The 17650-nt window shown below is 38.0% G+C and overlaps 1 protein-coding gene across 5 annotated transcripts in view; it reads right to left on the bottom strand.

Moving 5' to 3' along the window:
- Positions 1-8444, bottom strand: part of LOC140236076 (uncharacterized) — a 52327-nt gene extending 43883 nt beyond the window's left edge. For 2 of the 5 annotated variants that reach the window (XM_072316047.1, XM_072316050.1), the window contains exons 1-2: positions 8373-8444; positions 7873-7975 (exon numbers count right to left, since the gene is read on the bottom strand). In XM_072316047.1, coding sequence (XP_072172148.1) covers positions 7873-7918 — 46 coding nt within the window. In that variant the 5' untranslated portion in view covers positions 7919-7975; positions 8373-8444. Of the gene's footprint in view, positions 1-7872; positions 7977-8249; positions 8340-8372 lie in introns of those variants that run through there. The other 3 variants (XM_072316049.1, XM_072316048.1, XM_072316051.1) reach the window with 3 other exon arrangements.
- Positions 8445-17650: the final 9206 nt, after the last annotated feature.

Here is a 17650-nt window from a genome sequence, read left to right as displayed (position 1 = left end):
GGTATCATAAAACGGGCAGGAAAGTTTTTTAGCAGTTTGTCTCGAACATTTTTGGTAGAATAGTGTGACTAGGTGTGTCTTTAGAATCCCTTTTTCATTTCTGAAAAACCTTGTCCACATCTTCACTTTCAATTCTGATAACTTTTGAAAGGATAGTACTACTGCTTTGAAAGTTGGCATTAATTATGGACAGAATGTTTTAATAGGGCATGCTTAATTTCAGTTTAATCTGATAATCCCTTCATTGTTGTTACTCTGGTGGTTTACTTTCTTTCTTTTTTTTTTTTGTCCCATTCATCGCACAGCCAGCACGATTTGGTAAAGATTAAGCGCTTGAATAGACACTGTACTTCAGAGCCTCTTTTCTCAGTTCAGACTTTTCCTGAGTTTGTGCTTTCTTTCCAATATTTAGATAGGTTAGGAGAGTCCATTTGATTTGAGCTACTCTGTTTGATCCACGAACTGAATATTAGATTGCTGAGAATATGTATATGCAGGATAAAGTATATCATTTGCTATTACAACCTTTATCTTGTACGTCAATTCATTCTTATCCTAATGTCATCATCACCGTTGTACTAGTTTGTCTCAATTCTTTTAATGAAGTCATTGTTTTCTGATGAATTTGTACAAATTTCCAAAGGCCACTTTATAATGACATCAATGAACTGCTGCCTCTTTCTACGAATAGTTATGTAACCAAGTAATGAGATATTGCAATGAATTTCAAGTTTAATTAGTACTCGTCCAAATTCAGTTACAAAGTATTTTGAAAAAATCTATTCATGTGTCATAAAGACGCCAAGTCTTAGTATTGTAAAGAAACATTAATTTCAACATTGAAAATATGTTTTTACACAGTCAGGTATGTAGTTCCCTGCTTCATACATGAACAGCCAGATGTTTCTTACATCAAAATTTCGTAATTCTATCAATATTCGGTAATTTGAAGGATGTAAATTGCTACTTCTATCAATTTGTGCGTCGCTTAAAATTGATAGGCTTGATACATGTATTAGTAACAGGAAAATAAGTGTCTTCTAGCCTTTCAGGCATCATTGTCAATGTTTGATTACTGCATGTTTTGATTCGTCAACTCTTGACTTGTTTATTGTCCTTAGTGAAATGGTGTCACATTCATAGACTATTTGTGTGCATTCAGTACTCTGACTCTAGTGAGTGTAAATGCATGTACATTTATGTATACATCTAATTTCTGACTGATGTTTTGAAATAAAGAATTTGAAATTGATAATCTTTTTAATCAAGTATTTGCGAATTCTTTTTCTTTTCTTCTCCATTGTCCTCATATATTATATATACACATATATATATATATATACATATATATATACATGCATATATATATATATATATACACACATATATATATACATACATATATATATACATATATGAAGAGTTTGTTTGCAAAAACCGATAAGTCCATATTTGCCAAATGGAGATATTTGCGATTAAAGGTCAAGAAAAATAAAAAGAATAATAAGAATATTTTTGCTTGTTTTGACCATAACTTAAAAAAAAATGTACCTTTATATGTAGTGACCAATATATCATTTAAAAGGTATTATTTTGTACTTTATGACAGAGACCGTACTTCAAAATCTTCAAAAATGGACGTATCGGTTTTTGCAAACAAACTCTTTATATATACATACATATACATAATACCTTTTTTTTTCTTTCTTTGTCATCATTTTTTTTTCTTCACACTTAATTCAGGACACGGGCTAATCTTCAATCTTGTCAACATTAATGTGATAGTATATTCATTGCGCTTATTATCACCTTCTTCATTAATACATATGAATTTTTCCCGATTTTGTTGTGATGCAAATAATCGAGATGTTAAGCACCCATAGTCCTCCCCTCCGAAGAAACACCGGATATTTTTGTGATAATTTCATTGGATTATTTCTAAATCACCAAGAGAACAATAATTCTTGCACACGATTCAACAGTTAACATTTGAATAGAAATAGTCTCACATATCCCCTTCTCTCTACAAAATCTCTGGTGTATTTTGTTATATCGTTTAATTTGGCAAAAAGGTGTATCTCTTTACATACACCTTTTTGCCAATCGCCAATGCACGATTTCTCACGGTGCATGTGAAGATACACCTTTTTGCCGAAATAGCGTGGGTTGCAGTCCCTGTAAACGTAATTTGGCAAAAAGGTGTATCTCTGTATACACCTTTTTGCCAACTTAAATGGACGATTTCTTACGGTGTATGTGAAGATACACCTTTTTGCCAATATAGCGTGGGTTGCAGTCCCTGTAAAAGTGATTTGGCGAAAAGGTGTATCTCTACATGCACCTTTTTGCCAAAATAGCGTGGGTTGCAGTCCCTGTAAACGTGATTTGGCAAAAAGGTGTATCTCTACATGCACCTTTTTGCCAAAATAGCGTGGGTTGCAGTCCCTGTAAACGTGATTTGGCAAAAAGGTGTATCTCTACATGCACCTTTTTGCCAAATTAGCGTGGGTTGCAGTCCCTGTAAACGTGGTTTGGCAAAAAGGTGTATGTCTCTAAAAGTGCTAATTCTGAGGTATTTTTTGAAGTTTGATGCGAGAAAATTATCAGGAAAAAAAAATTGAAGTGTATACTAAATCCTGGAATTAAAACCCTGAGCGCTGCACAGTTTATATGGCTTCTACGGTCAAGGAAACTGCCAAAACTTTAAAGGCGATTTTCTCGGCTTTGTAGTCGCCGTAAAACGGCAGACATACACCTTTTTGCCAAATCACGACCGCCCTGACTATTGACCCAAGACCCCTAAATTCCCTAGATAATCCCTGCCAGACAGTACATGCATATGTACCAAATTCCACGAAGATACATTGAACCATTTGCAAGAAAAGTGATATTGCAACATTTTCACCTAACCTTTGACCTTTTGACCTTTGACCTTATGACATGAAACTCTCTCTGGAGAATCTTTACGCAGTAGTACATGTCCACACCAAGTTTCAAGAAAATACCTTTGGGCATTGCATAGATATGGGGGAAATTGCAACATTTGTAGCATTTGACCTTGACCTTTTGACCTTTGACCTCTTGCCAATGTCACTAAAATCTACTCAACTAATTGTCCCATCATACATCATCCTTGGACCAAGTTTGGTGAAAGCTGCTTCATCCAGTTTTGAGTTATCACATAAACAGATAAATTTTAGGATTTGACCTTGATCTTTGACCTTTGACCTCTGTCCGATTTCACTGAAAAACTAATCAAGTAATTGTCCCATCATACATCATCCTCCAACAAAGTTTGGTGAAATTTGCTCCATCCAGTCTTGAGTTATCGCGTAAACGGATACAATTTCATGATTTGACCTTGACCTTTGACCTTTTACCTTTAGCCGATTTCACCCAAAATCTAATCAAATAATTGCCTCATCATACTTCATACTTGGACCAAGTTTGGTAAAATTCCAGTAAATATTACTCAAGTTATCGCGTAAACGAAAGCGGACGGACGTACGGACGTACGTACGGACGGACGGACAACCCGAAAACATAATGCCTCCGGCACCACTTCGTGGCGGAGGCATAAAAATGAATTGTCACGAGAGCTGAGTGGGTTGGTTAAAAGATTTGCATGGGGAGTTTCAGAGGGCATAATGGTATTTACTCGACATTGAAAAAAGACATAAGTATCAAAAGGTAAGAGGAAGTGATGAGGGGCAGGATATACATGAATATTAATTATTCCGAAGAAGGAGGAGCACATAAAGTATGATGAGAGAGGCAAACTACAATAGAAGTTAATGAAGTCATTTCTGGATGTTGAGACCATGAGGTTGGATTGTGCGTATTCGGTAGACGCTTCAGCTGTAAAATTTTCCTGCTGGTTTTAGACTGTGTTGGTCAGATTCTATACTGTACATATATGATATATGGTTGAGGGGTCTAGATATCGCGCACGAAAATTTGAAATGCTCTTATAATCGAAGTTATTCCATAATCGTACCTGAATTTCTCAATGAATATCACGAAAATGCAGAAAAATCACCTCCCACAATCTCCTGATGATACGATGACACAGTAGTGCGCTGTCGCCGTTTGTATGTCGGACTTTTTTTTTTTTATGCGTTCAATTTCTCGGGGTATGTAAAGATCGCGCAGCTGCCCTCTGTAGTTTCATGCGTGAAAGTGTCTGCCCCTCTGCGGCTGTAACGAGCTCCGGCTTTCGTAGAATATTTTTTCACTTGATATTAAATTTGTCCCTGTTAAGCAACAGCAGTTTTACCTAACTTGGGTATATTATTGTTATTATTATTATATGTGTTGTTGTTATTATTATTATTATTATTATCATTATTACTATTATCACCACCACCATCATCGATCATCATAATCATCATCATTTTCATTATTATTATTATCACTTCCACCACCATTTTATCATTCTTATTATCATTATTTTTATCATTGATATTTTCATAATCGTTAGTGATTTTCATTTATAAAGTTTTTTTACAATATTTCTGATCACTTTAACCAATAATATACACGTAATATAAAAAGGAAAAAAGTAAAATATGAACATATATTTTGTGTGTGTGTGTGTGTGTGTTTGTGTGTGTACTTACCCATTCGTCACCCTCTCATTTTCGTCACCCATTTGTCACACTCTCATCTAATTTGTTTTCTCAAGTATCATTATAGCCCTCCCCTGTCACAAATATATCACAAGTTAGCGCAAGAAATCACAAGCAAATTCAAATTGAAATCACACTTCAACTTCGATAGACTGAAATATTTATTCCTTTGTAATATTATAATCGTTGTGTTAAAATTTGACTTAAAACAACATTTATTAACAGTATTTCAGCGTAGCTGGCAGCATACATTGTTCTTGTGTATGATGACGTCACGTGGTAAACGATCGATCGAACAAATTACGAATTCTATCGACTACGAACGAGACAAGCGAGACAACACGTTTAGGCTACAACATCCTTAGAACAGATTTTAAGGTAAGGTAGGTAAATTACAAGGTAAAAAATTGGAAATTTAGTGGAAAATTTGTTGGAAATCAAAATGTCTTACCTGCTTCCGTCTCATGTTGAGCGGTTGTCAGGTATGTTTATTCCATGGGCGTATCGGCAAATTTTGCGCTTAGTCCTACGCGTAATATCGCTTGCTATTGACCGATTCTGTGACGCGCTATATGTATTTTTGGCATGGGCGCAGCCATAGTGGGTGTATCAGCCGACCCCCCCCCCCCCCCTCCGCGCTCCCCCATCCCTCTCCCTACACTAGCACGCGCGCAGAATGAAAAACTGCTTTAGCCAATAGGCGTCTCGTACTGAGTGCGCGAATGCTTGCTTAGTGCGCGAACCTCTGTTACAAGTGCGTGTAAACATGTTGCCCCGGGGTGGGGGAGAGCAGGGGGGGGGGGGGTCGGCTGATACACCCACTATGGCTGCGCCCTGTGCCGTAAAATGTCTGCTGCCCTCAACGAACCCGAATCGGTCAATACGCAGTTACGCTATGCGCGATCATTAGGTCCCTGCGCGAGACCTAGTACCTTTACTATACTAAGATATTGAGAACCGTACCAATTACCATTACGTAAGATTATTTCTTTTTATCACGTAGAGTCTATGCACTATGTCATTCATGGCAATTAATGAATATTTATACAACACCTCAGAATGATGTCGAATTGTGATTGGCCAAGAACATGTCACATGACATTCAATAGAAAATACCTATCAAACTCATTGAGAGTGACAGCCATGCAATAGGCCCCTGGCATGGGCCTATTGAACGGCTCGAAGGTACTATAGCACGGCTTCGCAGGGGGCTACTATTGCACGGCCGCTCACCGTAGAGTTCCAATTCTGTGGCTCACACTAAGAAAGCGCCGGCACCAGCAAACTACGTGCTGGCCGGCTGCGCTGCGCTGCCGGTAAGTCTCACAGACCAGGCGCGGCGCGGCGCACGGAGTACTGCAAAACGTGTACGCGCAGTTACTTTGTCTAGCTAGTTGCATGTATTGCGGCCTTACCTACTGTTGTGTTTTTACTTTTGACTCTGCTGCTACGTGGACCAAATTGATCCCAAAATCAAGACTTCATTTCAAGTTGAGAAACCGTAATTTGATTATTTTTCTGTGTTTTTATACAAAATCATTTTCGGAAATAGACAAAGTCTAGACCTACTACTAGATCTACCGACATCTCAGATCGGCCTAACAGTCAGGCCTAACTCGATCTAACGTTAGTGTAGAATGGGTATAGACCCTGCAGAGTTTGTGATTCCTGTGACTGTTTGGTGGAATCATGACGAGTGTTTGAAAGCAGTACACAGGGTGGTTTACAATTCTCGGCCTAATTGTTACATTTTTGGGCCTTCATGAGTTGGCGGTCACTAATTTAGTACTGTGATTGTGGAAAAGGTGTTGTATAAAACGAATAATTTATGATTTTGTTCGTGCATTGGGGCACGTAATATCGCACCATGGGTGTATGCAAGGGGGGGTCGGGAGGGTCGTACGACCCCCCCAAATTTTCAAAAGGTCCACTTTTTGTAAAAGACATTTTTGTTTTTTGAGGGCTTTTTACTCTATATAGGCCTACAACAGGGAAAAAAAAGTGACCGGTGTTCCAGCAAATTGTCAAAAACCTCGTAAATTTCGTATAAACTTAGTTTTAATATGCCATAATTTACCTTATTTCTAAGCCGCACTGCCATGCCGAAAAAGTCACTTTTGTATGCACCAAATGGCCCCATTTTAAGATATAAAATTCAAAAACTCCCTACCGTGGGAGGGGGGACACTCCCCTCCCACACCCTCCCCCCGCTCGGTCGTTCCGCTCCCTCGCAAAGGTAAAGGTCCAAAAATTTTGATTACGACCCCCCCAGAAAAAATCCTGGATACACCCCTGCGCACTCGGCGCGAGATTCGCCACTGGTCTATTCAACGCGGCGCTACGCGATTTGTTGAATAGACCAGTGGCTTATCTCGCGCCTCGTGCGATATTCGTGCCCTGATGCACTCACAACTCATAAATTATTCGTATATTATAGCATATCACCCATATGATCGGTGATTGTTTCTGTTTGGGGTATTGGTTACAGATTTTAGGTGTCCCTTTTGCCCTACAAAATGTAGGGCCTACTTCGAAGTCAGTGAAGGAAGGAAAGGGTAGGGTTGGACCTACTACTAATCGACCGCCTAATGTTTATTTGCTTGATAAGAATATTTAACACTGAAATTCACGTAAAAAACTTGACCTACGTGATTGAGAAAATCCAGCTCTATCAAATGCCGTTGTTCCCTTTTCGATTCGAAGTTTCAGTGCAAAAATATCGCCGACGAACTTGCGTGGCCTCGTTTCAGCTCCCCGCGGTAAATCGCGTTTTTAGGATCGACCGCTGATTTTGCATTGACAATGCACGTAAACCGAGTTGTATTGAACACCGTGTTGTACGAAGCTTTTTAGAAGCCTTTTAGAAACTTCCATAGACATTACATTGTGCTGTCATTACGATTCGGTGAAAATATTCATTCGAAATTTTGTCCTTGATTAAAACCATTAATGAAGAGTGAATTATCGCGTTTTCCCACACCATCCTAATCTACATTCAAAGCCAATCCATTTTTATGTGCTTTGCGCGCAGAGAAGTGCGTATTAAGTGTTCAGTGCGCGAATTATACGCGGTCGTTTCAATAAGGGTGGTCGATATGTAGTAGGGCTACCATACCGCTTTAGATCTAGGGCCTACCTATCTGCGACCAGCAGCCCCAAACGCCCATTGTACGCTACGCGTTTTGGGCTGCTGGTCTTAGTTAGGGCCTACCTACCTAAGTACCGGTATATTTTTCACACTTACATTTTTTACCGACAGGTAGATCCTCTGCTGCAGGGCCACTGGACATTCTGCCTTACGGGTAACCCCGGGGTGTTCAGGCTGGTTGCAGTTACCTTACTGGATGCTGTAGATTTGAAGGCAACATGCATGAGACTCATTAAAGAAATTCACTGTAGGCCCTACGGATGAAATCACTCAAACGTAATAGGCCTAGGGCTAGGCGTAACCTCAAACCAATTCTAATACAGAAATGCAAGTATGGGTCTATGGTATGATTCACGATAGCGCGTAGCGGTAAAATTTTGAGTAAAAACGTCAATGCAGCTGCAGACTATCACTGCTGTCATCAGTACAAGAATTGGTGAACAAAACTTTGATGCGAGTAAAATATTGGATACATCAAGTTTGACGGAGCAAAAACATCCAAATAACCAAAATGTGCTGTCAGCAGTAGATATGAAGATAGGAGGGAAGCAACTGCTCTATGGAGGGAAGTCAGAGTTTGCTACTCCCACACGTACCACCGTCCGTAATGGCTTGACCCTCCATTTGCTTAGGCCTAGTCACCGGGCGGGCCTAGTGCATAATGCAGCGCAATCACTGGTAATGAGCACAATGCAGCAGCATATGTATGCAGCGCTCGCGCTGCAGCTGCTAGATTTTAGACGCGCGGACGTTCAAAGGGGAAAAAACAGGTCTGAGCGTGCGCAGTAGCGCGCGTAAAGTCAATCTATTTTTAGCTTGCGTCGCCTGAGTTTTTCACTACGCGTACTGGGCTACTAGTATTTTCACGTCCGCACAGTTTGCGACGTACAGAGCTTCTTCATGCACTGATCATAATGGGGGGCGCGATTTTATTTTTTATACGTTGCGTCCCAGCGTACGAAGCTACTTTTCCACACGACGCAGGGAGAGGAGAACGTCCAGCGCAAGCGTCGGCTCAAACGTCCGCGCGTCAAAATCTAAAGCTCCCTAATACTGTAGTATAGCGCACGTCAAGCTACTGCGCACGCTCAGACCATGTTTCCCCCCCCCCCCCCCTTTGAACGTCCGCGCGTACCGTCTGAAGCTCCCTAATCGATTAATTCCATGCGGACGAAAAACACCAAAAGACTCATCAATTTTATGCGACATACTAGTATTTGTCAGATGCCTTTTACCAACCGACAGCAGATTTTATCCGACAAATCCTTTTTGAAGGTTCCTTGACAACCAAAATGGCTCTCATGCTTAACGTGTTGGGAGCTGCGGCTAGGAGGAGGGGGCGGATATTTTTACAGATTGGACCAATCCTCTAGATATCTATGACAGGGAGATGTTTCGGAAGTACAGGTTTAATCGGGAGGGAGTAATGTTTCTAATAGACCCGTTAAGTGACGATTTAGAGCATGCCACCGGACGAAGCAAAGCCTTGCCAGCCAGCCTGCAGGTTTTCGTATGGATACTGAGAAATATTCATTTTCCAGGCTTTTTTTTTTTAGTGGACCTGCTATAATGCAAGCATATTGAGAATAGCTGGTGATGATGATTCCTTTTAAAAATGTTAACATTTTAACTCATTTATTTTTCATTTTTCGATTTCTGTACATCATTGGCATATGAAGGTTATTTTTTTTTCGGAAAAAATATCATTTTTTCATATGCTGCTCAATAGGTAGTGCATAAAAAGAGATATATCTCATACTTAGTGTAGTACACAGAAAGGCATGAAGAGTACATACTGGTTATATCTCCTTTCGGCTCTTGTCGTAGGAATTGGCACTGGTGTCATCATCCAAGTTTGTAGACCGTAACCGGAATCACCTACAAGTAATCCGTCAAGGATTCCAGCAGCAAATGCCTCCCCAATTGTACTGGTCTATCAAACAAAGAGTGAAACGATTCATATCATATCATTACCACTTCTATATGGATGATTGTATCGAAGTTATGATATTGACACATTGGAAATTGACTAATTTGCTTAGTTTAAACCTCACCTAAGTTTAATCAGAAGTTGACCACAACATACTGTTTAATGTTCAATGGATGATGTTAACATGATGACCTCCTCCAAGAAGGAGTTTATGGTGTTATTGACGTAGGTTTGTTTGTTTAGCCTGTTGGCAAAATTACTCTCGAAAATTTGAACGAAATTTAAAGAAAACGTGCAGGAAAGCAGATTGTGACACATGGAATAGGTAAGAAAATTTTGGTACTGAACAATAAATGCTGTAGACGAGTTTTTTTTTTTTTTCACATTCATTTCTCGTTTCTGCTTCAACTCGTACGGTCGTATCCGTAGCGGGCGACAAAATACTAGTAATTATCATGGTATGTCATGTGTATGTGATGTAACGTGTGTGCACGATCGTACAAGCGGCGGAGTTTGAGAGAGCGGCATAATGACAATTTTGCGGTCAAAATCGTCAAATTCATTACGGAAGGATACTCTACATCTAACAACGAGGAAGCAAAGGTAGGCCTAGTTATATGTAGTTACACGATAAATCTTATTCGATTTTGCTAAATTTCGGTTATTTAGAGGGAATACTTATTTGTTTTCGCCTCATTTTACTCGGTAGCGTAGCCCAGTGAAGAATCGAACACCGTTGCGCGTAGTCCCATGCGTACATTTTCTTTCTGTACGCGCAATGCCATTATAGAGCGCGGTCGGTTCATATGGACCCGGTCGGTGTGTTGAACACCTACCATACTTTATTGTAATAAAAGCAACCAGCAGTTTTGGGTACGTGTGGGACTGAGGAATGTGAAACGCTCTCGACTACTTGCGCGAGTGGTGACCATGTCAGAATCCCTATCGGCTCCCATTTGACTTGTAGTTAACAGATACAGGCATAGACTATAAAATCGAATGAACGAAATACTCGAGTGAAAAACAGTATATTCTAGAGAATTAAAGCAAACCACAAATTCTTGATTTGCAAAGTTGACGATGTCTAACGTTACATAACTAGTCAGTGGTGAGTCGGTATTGTTAGAGACTTTTACTTAGAAACACACAATACTACTACCGTACCTAGATAATTTATAGAGTATAGACCGTTTAGAGAGTACCTAGTTGGTCTTTATTAGGAAAGGAAAGATATAGAAATTATGCGTTTTGAAGACCTTACCTCATCCTTCTTACAGATGGCTGTAGTAACTCTCCTCACCACACGAGATGTCGTCGATATGCTGCAGTCGTGCTGTGTTGCCGAGCTGTCCAACACAGCATACTGTAGCATAAACTTGGATGATGACACCAGTGCCAATTCCTACGACAAGAGCCGAAAGGAGATATAACCAGTATGTACTCTTCATGCCTTTCTGTGTACTACACTAAGTATGAGATATATCTCTTTTTATGCACTACCTATTGAGCAGCATATGAAAAAAATGATATTTTTTCCGAAAAAAAATAACCTTCATATGCCAATGATGTACAGAAATCGAAAAATGAAAAATAAATGAGTTAAAATGTTAACATTTTTAAAAGGAATCATCATCACAAGCTATTCTCAATATGCTTGCATTATAGCAGGTCCACTAAAAAAAAATGCCTGGAAAATGAATATTTCTCAGTATCCATACATCACAACTCTCATTCCTGAAACGCCTCCTTGTTCACAAGTTGGTCCATCAGTAGTATGTTGCTTTTAGAGTGATGACGGAAATGTGCCCTAGGAGATATACTGATTGACATGTGTTCACTTGTGCATGTGTGAAACTCTCTTGCAATAATATTACACTGTATACGACCATTACAGCCCAATACATTGTAAACCAGTCAAATATCTAACAGCACAAAGTAATCACAACTACGTTTGCTCTGAGATTCCTGTTTTCCTTTTCAAATATTTTGCAATTTAGTCATTACAAACTGGAAGTGCATCATCATAGAGTTTCTTAAAACATTTCTTATATTTCCGAATGCAAATCAACAGGGTTTTTTTCAGGATTGCGTGACATGTGTTTTGTCTCAAAACACTCCTGTGATATACCAATATGTCAAATGGAAATAATACTGGTCCAGTAGAGTTGATACAGCTTTCATTCAGTGACACATCTTATTTTTGAACCTTCAATGCTTCACATCTATGAATATGAATATGACTGCTCCTTTCACGTACTGTGCAATCTGACCCACTAAGTGGGAAAATATTTCAGGTTTCAAAAATTTTTACAATTGATCACAAATATTTTTATAAAGCATTTTAACAATTCATGATCTAATTCACTCTATTTCTTTTTCACAGAGCTCACAGCTGCACACGAGTGGTTATTGAGCAGGTGAATGGGCAATGGAAGAGTAAATTTCGTTGCCTGATTGGCTCTGGTTTGCACATGTTTCCGCAGAGGGCTGCTGATGTCATCACTGCATGTGCCTGCTTGCACAACATCAGCAAGCACCTAAAACAGGGCTCCAGATGTCCATCAGGAAAGGGCTGAAGAAGATGGAGCTGAGGGGCATGATGAAGTGCGTGATGCAATGTCTGGAAGACAAGCCCGTGACGACATCATTAATAACTTCTTCACATAGATTGTGCAATGATGTGCCACAAGAATTTTGTCACAGTCTTCTGACTTTGAAGTTATTAAGCTTCAGGTTGACTTCAGTTTTCTCTAGAATACAGCAAGCCTCAAGAAAGTTCATATTATCAATACTGAAATGTTACTTCAAGTATGATATGTCATGAAAGTAGAATTAAGAGTATTGTCATAACGTGCAAATTTAATTTGATAAATAATTTTACCTTTAAGTCACAAAACCTACAATCTGTTGCAAGCACTCATTTCACATGAGGACTTGTTTTTTCCAAAAAATGGTCTAGAATTATTTTGTTTTATATTAAAGTGACATTAGGTATGTCGTCAAGGCCCTTTTACATAAAAGAACGTTTTACACTCTCTTTTCTTTCATCTGAAATTTAACTTCTGAAAAGTTGATGATATAGCTTTCACAGTATAAGTCAGAGATAAAATGTGTGAAGAGAGCATACTCTATTGCACCTTGATATGATAATCCCTTTACTATTGTTGCAATGGAGTTTTCACTCCTGTATTCATTTCTTTTCTTTGTAGTTGGTTCCTTCAATGCACACAGCACTGCTTGTTTAGATTAAGACTTTGAATACACCCTACACTTCATTGCCTCTTTTCTCAGTACACACTTTTCCAATGTTTCTTTTTTCTTTCAAATTTTAAGATAAACAGAATCCATTAGAATTTAGTAATACATCAGCATTAAAGCTGAAAGTGTGTTCTTTCCAGATCTGCTCTTAACTGAAAATCAATGAATGTCATTTTCCCCTTGCTGTTGTTTTGTTTCTTGATGCCAGGTCACAACTGCTGTATCACATGGTCACATTTAGAATTGCTCCATGTTTATCTTTTCAGGGACAATTTGATTTTATTTCCCAGACTGCAATACTAATAACGGATTCATTCCTAACCAATTTCTGAACAGATTAGAATACAGTTGTATTTTGTGTTAACCACTTTATGCTATAGATTCTCACAAATTCCAGTACTACACAAATTACTGGATGAAAGAGAATTTATTCCCCAAAATTTGCATTACATTTGTATTGCAGTTTCATGAAATACTTTGAAAGCAAATGCAACTCTCAGAGGCAGTGATTTGGCTCAGCCATTATCAGGGCATATGCCTCAAGATGTGAAGGATGCAGATTCCATTCCCAAGTCTAAATGAGTAATTTCTTTTTTTAATTACAGCATCGTCTTCAGCATCAAACTGATCCACATGGAATATCAGCCATTGTAGATTAATATTGACTCTCCACCCATTTTTTTAGGTAGATAATTGAAGGAAGCAATCATATAGTGATTCAAAGTTATCCATTTCAGATGCAATACAGTTTTCATGTTGTATGGATTAGGTGAAAGTACATTTGTATTACTGTAATTATTGAAAATCTCATTTGTATTCTTGTAATTTAAAGTACTAAGAGTTTTGAATGGAAGAGAGGCTCAAGATTGAACAACACAAAATGAATCTTTATTGAAACAAGTAATTACCAAATCAGAAGTATTGAAAATCTAAAACCTCAAATGTTTGACAAAAACAGATCAATTGAAAAGAAAATCTACAATTCATTGCTAATTGCGGACACATTCTTGATGGCAGCCAAATTTTCCTTCAACACTTCTAACTTTTCTCTTTCAATCTCGAGCCTCTGTTTCTTCAGAGACAGCTTTTCTGTCTCTATTTGGACAAGTTCTTCTTCAACACCTCGTTTTTTCCCCTTGTTAACACTTTGCTTTTGCTTTTGCTTTTGCTGCTGGTGTTGATGCTGGTGAAGTTGTTGCTGTTGCTGTTGTGGTTGTTGTTGGTGTTGTGGTAGCTGTTGTGGTTGCTGCTGTTGATGTCTCTGCTCTTGCTCTTGATTCTGATGTAGCACATCATTTTATGGTTGTTGCATGGGGAGCTGTTGGTCTTGTTGCTGTTGCTGTCCTTCATCCAGGTGCTGCTCCTGCTCTCTATCAAGCAGCTGGAAATTAAAAGCAATCAAAATTAGAATGTCATATATATATATATTACTTGCAATTGCGAATACATCAATTCTAACGTCAGTTCAAATATATTGTCTGCATTATTTAAGCTATAATTCCATAGGTCTAGTTTGAAATACAATGTATATTATCCCTAAAAATTGTGGAAAAATTTGTATTTATGTTAATGCTTCTGTTATCACACATCACTATCAAATACTTATTTGCGGTAAGCATTATAATGACATTGTTGTTCCTATGGGTTCACTAAATAAATTAAAAAAAATCAAATCAATCATAACAAAGCATTTGTGTGGATGTTTGCTGAACCAGAGTTCTGTACCTGCATATATTATACCCATTTACTGTAAAACGACGAATGTTCGCATGCATTTTCATTTCATGAATCTCGCGAGAGCAAATATTCGCGAAATTAAAATGCAAATGAAAGTTTGTGTCTACACAAGGTGTATTATATGTTTTGAATGCCAGTGGCAATTTAAAAAAAAAAAAATCATGCCACGGAAAATGCCATCAGCTCAAATTTACGAAAATTTTATGCCCCAAATGTGTCATGTTTTACGGTATAGGAAAACATTTCATGGTGGAGTCATAAAAACATGCAACTACTTTAGAGGCATCTTCTTCTATGGGGGAGGGGGCTATCCTCGCCTGATTATATCAAGTTCACCTTCCATGCACTCTTGCGAACTACTTCCTGAGAACATGTCAAATTTGGGGGTGGGTAACTTTGAGGGCTTCAATGAGGACATGTTGTCCATATGAAAACTCAATCATACTGGCATTAATACTAGGTGTTACCAAAACATTTCCCAATTTTTATCATAAATAGTTCATAACGCTGACATTGATATGTGAAATAGCTGAATAGTGTACAATTTTGTTGGAGGTAATCCATCGTGAACTATTGATAAAGCAGTGATGTGCCTTGGAGCAAGAGTCTAAAAGAGTATAGTCAGCAAAGTTATGAAAAGGTGTTATTCAAAGTATTCATGTTTTTTTTTATTCAGGGTCATTGTAAGCACAAACTCACATACACATCGTTGTTCCTGCATAAAGTTCAATTTTTTTACAGAGGGTTCAAATTTGACCAAATTCTGGAACGTAACTGTAAAATCAATCATGGATATAATGAAACAGATTTGTGCTCTCATATTCAAATAGCCTCAAAATAAATTCTACAATATTCAGCTATTACTCATATCAATGACAGTGCTATCTGATCTTTATTTTTCAAACTATTAAGGATCAAAATTGTGAAATGTTTTTGTAACACCTATTACCTGCAATGTTTACTGCATTTTAATAGAATACAGTGCATTTGACTGCATGTGCAGTTAACCCAATAATAAGATTTTAATACAAGTATTGCCTCCCATTAGATCCCTGCACAACCCAATGATGTACTATGAGAAAGTTGAAAGTGCACTCACTAGCACATTTTGTCAGTGTACTTCCATTTTGAATTTTATTTTTTCCGTGGGAGGGGGAATAAGAGGGTACTGGGGTCATTGTATAACATGCATTGCCATCCTTGTGGTAATGCATTTGGTTAGGTGAAAAACCAAGACGGGAAATGGTGCCCGTTATCTTTACAAATTCATGTCAATATAAATTATGTTCTAACACCAAAAGAAGATAATACACAGTTTGGTGATAGCCTGACATGGGGTTGGATTTTCATTAAGAAGATGAAAATATATAATTTTGGCACAATTAGACCCCTCCCGCTTGGAAGCAGTTGGGTAGGGTTTGAGTGGCACTCCTGGATCTGCCATTAACAAATCTGAAACTATACTCACTAAAAATGTATAATCTAACTTAGTTCTTCAATTTTTTTAAAGAAAAAAAGGGTTAAAAAATTGGAATTACAGGCATCAATATACGTACTCAAAATATAAACTGAGTTCTATGTCTTAAGGTTCTAGACAAGAAGATTTTACAGATCTCGTAATTTGGAGAGATTTAGAACACTCCCTGCCCTCACCACCACATGTTTAAATGTTGCAACTTTTAAGGAATCATTGTATCTCACCAGAGAAATGATGTTCCCTGCCTCCGAATCGGAGCCAAGGAATCCCATTTGTCATGGTCCTGGAAGGACTTCCAGAACCATCTCATGGCTTTTGTGAAAGTGGAGTCTTGGTCCACCACCTGTTCAAAAAAAGGAAAGGAGTTAATGCATGTTACAATGTAATTCACAATAGGCATTTTTTCACAAGTACATGATAGATATTTAATGTAAACCGTAAATATGGACCCCATGGCCCCAAACTGTCCCTATATGTAATCTCTATTTCTTAGTACCTGCAGACACTTAATTTGAAGAGAAACATTATGCCTCTAGCAACACTTTGTTAGAAGGCTTAACAATATTTTAAAAAAGTTTGAAGATTAGAAAGTAAAACTCCCAAGATGAAAGAGTTAGCGACACTGACATTGACCTGGTATATGAGGCATATGAAGTGAGGGAGATTGAGCAACTTATGCGGTCCAAGAAATTTTAGTTATAATAATAATTTCTATCTGCATCTATATGGTACTCCATACTGGTGTTTCTAAGCGCACTGGTGCTATTCATATAAGACTAGGAAACACATGGATTTAGGAGAATGCAAAACCAAAATAATGGTAACAAAAGAAGAAGAAAAAGAATAATTTATACTGTAAAAGTGGAAATTTTCGCGCATTATGCGTAACCAGAAAGTACTGCACCTATATGGTGCTCCATACATGGTGTTTCTAAGCGCGCTGATGCTATTCATATAAGACTAGGAAACACATGGATTTAGGAGAATGCAAAACCAAAATAATGGTAACAAAAGAAGAAGAAAAAGAATATTACTATAAAAGTGGAAATTTTCGCGCATTATGCGCAACCAGAAAGTAGCATGAAACTAAAAGGACGCGAATTCTTTTAGCTCGACATATGTTACTGTGCGTGATGCCTTGTTTCCATAAAATCAAAAACAGGGAAAAATATTCTTACCCGCCCAAGTGCAAAAACTTAAGTCACACGAAAATATCCACTTTTACAATAGGCCTATGTGATTCGGTGATAAAATAATCAAAGACCTTTATCAAAGACTTTGATAAAGGTCTTTGACCAAAATGTCATTTGGCTCCTGCGGTGTTTAGTACTGATTTTACTCTTAATATACATATATATATATATATATATATATATATATATATATATATATATATAACAAAGCTGCAACAAAGTTCATGCTGTATTCACCAACGGTTTATTTCTTCACACAAATTTTCGAGCGTCTCGCCG

Source organism: Diadema setosum, chromosome 12 (genome assembly GCF_964275005.1).
Source record: "Diadema setosum chromosome 12, eeDiaSeto1, whole genome shotgun sequence".
Lineage (NCBI taxonomy): Eukaryota > Metazoa > Echinodermata > Echinoidea > Diadematoida > Diadematidae > Diadema > Diadema setosum.
The sequence above is the reverse complement of the archived record's forward strand: the minus strand, read 5'-3'. Positions and strand labels throughout refer to the sequence as shown.